Genomic DNA, 5941 nt, shown 5'->3' on the forward strand with positions numbered 1-5941 from the left:
AGTGCAGGAAGGGTGATAATGACAAAACTGAAGAAGTGTAAAAAGATATCAACAAAGTGCAGGAAGGGTGATAATGACAAAACTGAAGAAGTGTAAAAAGATATCAACAAAGTGCAGGAAGGGTGATAATGACAAAACTGAAGGATGCCTACGCACTGACAAGGATTGACCATGATTTCGATGTTCTATCTGGACCAAAATGGTTATAAACATTGAATCTTAAGAGTAGATGTTGGCAAGTATGTGTCAATGAAGTAAGTAGAGAGAAGACAACCTTTAATGCAGGAAAAGATTGTGGCAATGTTTTGTGTTACCAGTGGGATTATGAAATGCGCCTGCTACATTTCAGCGACTAATGGAGCGTTTGTTTGTTTGTTATTGATTTCGCGCAAACCTACACGAGGGCTATCTGCGCTAGCCGTCCCTAATTTAGCAGTGTAAGACTAGAGGGAAGGCACCTAGTCATCACCACCCACCGCCAACCATTGGGCTACTCTTTTACCAACGAATAGTGGGATTGATCACATTATAACGCCCCCACAGCTGAAAGGGCGAGCATGTTTTGTATGACGGGGGATTCGAATCCGCGACCCACAGATTGCGAGTCGAGCGCCCTAACCACCTGGCCATGCCAGGCCCATTAATGGAGCGTACTCTCACTCTGAAATACCATGGTACGTCGCACTGATGTACTTGAATGGTATAATTTCACATGGAAAGACCGTTGATAACGCTTGTGATTGGCCAAGGACAGTTTTGGGTCTGTTGAAAACAGAGAAACTTAAGCCGAATTCCAAGAAATTTGAATTGTTCCGTCAACAATTGAGTTTCCTGGTACACAGAATCAGGAGAAAAGGAGTGCCCATAGGCCCATCCAAGACTGAATCTTTCCAGAATTGGCCAACACCATGGAATTTGCTTATTATTGTCGGTTTGTAAAACAGTTCTTTAACATAACTTGTCTTCTACACAACTAGTTCGAAAAACCAAATACGTTTTGTTGGAGTGATTATTGTGACAAGTATTCAATAAACTAAAGGAAGATTTAACCATACATCGTTCTTGAAGAGTCGCTCATTTTAGATGCAAATGCTAGTGATTTTGCAGTATTATCGTGAATACAGCATGGAAAAGAATACACGATTGCTATCAATGATAGCAAGTCAAAGAATGAAGGTACTATACCAGTCGAAAAGAGGTTCTAAGTGTTGTTGAAGCCCTAAATCATTTCCATCATATCGATACGGACAAATCTTTACACACCAGACACATTTGTTTGTAATTATGCACAAAGCTACATAATGGGCTATCTGTGCTCTGCCCACCACGGGTATCGAAACCCGGTTTCTAGCGTTGTAAGTCTGCAGACTGTGCTACTGGTGGGGGTACACCAGACACATCACGCAACATTGAAATGGCTGGTGAATTTTCGCAATCCAGAAGTCCAGATAGGAAAATGACTCTAGACATGTAAGAGATGCAACTTTAAGATTGTGCATTGCTCTATATGGAATCATGAATATGTTGACGAATCATCCCAAAGACCACATGTTAATGAAAAATATAAATACTTTGAAAAAAAAAGAAATCGCGAAATAATAAAAATGATCAACCTAAACTACAATAGAGTATAGTCCAAGATGTGACATCCAGAAGTGATGATGAACTAATGTGGTCCAACACTCAACCGAAAGATGCTCAAGCAAAAGATGCAAGTTTGAAATCAATTATTCAATGGATAAATAATAGCACACGGCAAACAGTCACTCCAGTCACATCCTGAAGCCGAAAACATATTGGTCACAGTGGGATTCAATATACTTACAAGAGGGCTTGTTATATTGAAAATGAGGAGTTAATAATGAACATAAACAACGACTACAGTTGGTACTTCCACTATTTCTACATTCCACACCATTCCATCACTGGACTCTTTGGGATGACACTGAGACCAAAAGAGTACTTTTATTGAGTTTTGTGCCGAGGATCTGTGGAGAGTTGGTGAAAATCTTGTGATGCTGTGAGTGAAAAGGTTCATGAAAAAAAAAAGAGCATGGGGCAACAACAGCAATATTGTGTTGAGGCACGAGTTGATATGCTTGGTTCCACAGAATAAATACCTAAGAGTTATTGTGGATTATTTCACCAAATGACCACAAGCATATGTTGTTTCTAATCACGAGACAGAAATTATAGCAAGGAAACTCGACAACGAATTTGTTTCAAGATTAACGGTGCCTATGGAATCTTACCCTACCAGGGATAGAACTTTGAATTAGCCTTGTTTGCATAAATGTGTCATATAATTGGAATAACAAAAGATCAGGAATACAGCCCTTCGCTTACCTTCTTAGCGTGGTGGATAAGTACAATAATACACTTTAAACCAATTAGACATTTATGTGAATGAACATTAAAAAAACAAAACGTGGGATAATCTTCAATTGCTACTAACTAATTATTGAAGCTACAGGTAACACACCATCATCACTGATTTGTGGGAGAGAACGTGTGGTGCTAAAAGAACTTTTGTACAGAGGCTTAGTCACTCAGCAGAATGTTACACAGAATATGCAGAGGGACAAAGGAACACAATTTATGTTATACATAGCTTTTAAACGGGAAAGACTTACATCAGCTTTATCGTGTGATAAAATGAAAAGTCACTATAATGTTAATATTGATAAGACTGGATTTCATCGAGGTGACATGATATGGCTGTATCCCTGCAAGAAAGTATGAACTCCAAAGTTAAGCAAGTGTTGGAAAATATTATAAGTTGTACTGAAAATAATCAGTGATGTAGTTTACAAAGTGAAGAACGACAGTCAATCCAAGCCATAGATCATCCATCGGCAAGAAAATGGCGAGCTAGATGCATTCAGAGAAACATTTGCAACAGATCAATGTTAGTGATAATAATTATCGTGTATATGTTTGATGACTCGATCGATTAGTCGTGGAATTGTCCAAGTTTATTTGTAAGTTAGGCCTAGCACCATTAGCGAAGAATTACTGTTGAAACGTTATTTATGAACTTAGGTCTATAACTTGTGTCAAAGTGAACGTAACCTGTTGAAACGTTATAAAAAATATACTAATTTGTTACCTTTACATGAACTGGGCTTGACATTTTTGTTTGCCTAATAATTAAAAAAGAGTCCACCACGTTACAACATGATCCATATCTGTGTACACCTAGTGTTGTGAAAAGTTTGGATGACGGTAAGACTTTCACGTAATATGCAGGTAAAAAATGAGATTTGTTAGTGTGTTAGAGAAACTATGCTTAAACGGCGGACATAGTAGTTTTAGAGTTGTCCTAACAAATTGAATTAATATTTCGTGAAACAAAAACAGTTTAATTTTCGTTATTTTTTGCTTACCATGCCTGAAATGCAAATTGTTTATAAATTTATTAGGTGAGAGGAGGGTGGATTATGAAATTTTTAGTGACTGTTACTAGAAATATTTGTGAAAAATTAAAATTCAGAAAGGGAAATAGAAGAGATAAAAACAACCCACAACATATGAAATTTAACGTGAAACAGTAGAAAAGATTTGATATACACTTGACTGAAAGAAATGTCAGTGTTTATTAGATTATAAATGTTTATAATATAAAATCATTGAAATGTGATAATATAATCTTTAAATATTTTGTGCACATTTATACGAGTTTGTTATACTTATTTTTTTCCCGTCTGTTTACTTCTAGGTGGACTTTTGGAAATGCATGAACGTAACCCTAGAAGGTAATTTGTTCCACTGGTTATTATTAAAGAATATACATCTATATAACAACCACTGTTCGTAAAAGTAGAGCAGATAGAAGAAAGATTAACTGTTTATGTAGTGCTTGGAGTATTTATTTTTTTATTCTTCATTGTATTTTAATTTTGTTTTTGCGGTAACTATAGTGATTTATGCGCATGCGTATTTGAATTGTCGAATATAACAAACCACCATCACCGTTTTCCGTTACCGATTGCGGTTATTTGTCACATAATTAAAAGCTAATACATAAATATTTCATAATATATTTGAAATGATAAATTATTACGTCACAAAAGAAGTTTTTAATAATAGAAATATTCATTTTATTTTTTAATGTCAATAATTTAAATCCTGCTCAGTTATAAAGAAATAATCAATATATCGTTTTAAAAATGAGTGAAAAAATGTGGTGGTTTAAAGTTTTTAGGTCAAGCCGTACTTATTTTACAATTAATATATATTTTATTATCTTTATCAGAATCAGGCCACAAAGCCACAAGTTACTTGCAATATAATTGTGTAATATACCAGAGAAAGCGCTTGTTTGTTTTGTTGAAAATATAACAATTATTTCGGAGTAAAACAGTTTTATATTCTAACTACAATTTAGCGCCATATAAAATCTTTTGTGTGTGTGTGTTTGTGTGGTTAAAGCGTTTGACTCAAAATGATTTGTTTGTTTATAGTTAAGCACAAAGCTACACAATGGGCTATCTGTGCTCTGCCCACCACAGGTATCGAAACCCGGTTTCTAGCGTTGTAAGTCCGCAGACATGCCGCTGTACCACTGGGGGGGGGGACTCAAAATCTGAGCGTCGTGGTTTCGAATCCTCGTCACCGAACATGCTTGCTCTTTCAGCCATGGGTGATTTTAATGTGACGGTCAATCCCACTATTCGTTGGTAAAATAGTAGCCCAAGTGTTGGCGGTGAGTGGTGTTAACTAGCTGCCTTCCCTCTACTGTATCAGTGTTAAATTATGGAAGGCTAACGCAGATAGCCCTCTTGTAGCTTCGCGCGAAATTCACAACAAACCAAAACAAAGATAGTCTACGTTGAAACTCATCATGACCTAGTTAAATGATCTCAGAAATCCACTTTTCCTTATAGTTTATTTTGTTTTATCATCTTGTTTCTTCAGTACACAGCTATCTGCACTGTGTCTACTGCGGGAATCGACCCCCGGATGTCAGTGTTGCAAGTCTGTCAACTTACCGCTAACTCATCGGGGGGGGGGGGAGGTCCTCATGGCATATTGTAGTTAAAGTAACAATCAAAATATATTCCTTGTTGTTGAGAGACAGTTTGTAATGATAAAATGTTTATAACACTTTTATTTAACCAAATCATCAATAAGATTCACCTGTGGATATGAATAATAATATTAAAAACTGGAATATCAGACTATTCTATTTTTCCTCTCCCTCATTAATTTCTCCAACCGGTTTCGTGACTTCAAAGGTCACTCTTCAGGATATAATTTTACAGAGAATCTGTAACAAGATCATACAAATACCGTTTTTCAAATAAACTTAAATAATCTAAACTAAATACAAATACTTTTCGAATGTAGAAACGTACAATACACCCCATGTATAAATTAAGTATATTAAAAATGCTCATAAATAAATAAAATTAGTCAATATACTTTCTCTTTTTAAATTAAAATCTTATTATAATTATGGTTTCTCTTACTATTATAGAAATTCAACTTATCTCTTCTAAATTTCATACTTTTACTTACTTTTTTGTCTTTTCTGTAAGTCTTAGTAACAGTTTCACAATCCCTACTGACTTTATACAATCAATTACTTCAGTCCTCTTGCTAATATCCATTAAAAGTGGCGCCATAAAAGTTTTGAAAAATAATTTTTTGTGTTTTCAATTACATGCCCAAAAAAAGGGAAAACATGAAAATATGGCTATCTTAAAATTTTAATTTTTTTCCAAAACACATTCACTAATATGCTTGTTGGCATATAGCAGACTTTTTTCGGGACATTTAATATGGAATTGATGTATATTTATCCTTAATCTGAAATTACCTGTTTCACCAGTATAGAATTCACCACAATTTACGTATTCTAATATATATATTGTTACGTCTCCGTTCGTTAGTTAATTTTCCCGTAAATTCTTTCCGACTAAACTTTAGTGACACAAGT

At 35.1% G+C, this 5941-nt stretch overlaps 1 protein-coding gene across 1 annotated transcript in view; it reads left to right on the forward strand.

Annotated features, from left to right (window-relative positions):
* Positions 1–3724: 3724 nt before the first annotated feature.
* Positions 3725–5941, forward strand: part of LOC106470474 (reversion-inducing cysteine-rich protein with Kazal motifs-like) — a 53675-nt gene continuing 51458 nt past the window's right edge. Inside the window, exon 1 of the mRNA XM_022399084.1 lies at positions 3725–3755. Coding sequence (XP_022254792.1) covers positions 3737–3755 — 19 coding nt within the window. The 5' untranslated portion in view covers positions 3725–3736. The remainder of the gene's footprint in view (positions 3756–5941) is intronic.

Source organism: Limulus polyphemus, unplaced genomic scaffold (genome assembly GCF_000517525.1).
Source record: "Limulus polyphemus unplaced genomic scaffold, Limulus_polyphemus-2.1.2 Scaffold4027, whole genome shotgun sequence".
Taxonomy (NCBI): Eukaryota; Metazoa; Arthropoda; class Merostomata; order Xiphosura; family Limulidae; genus Limulus; species Limulus polyphemus.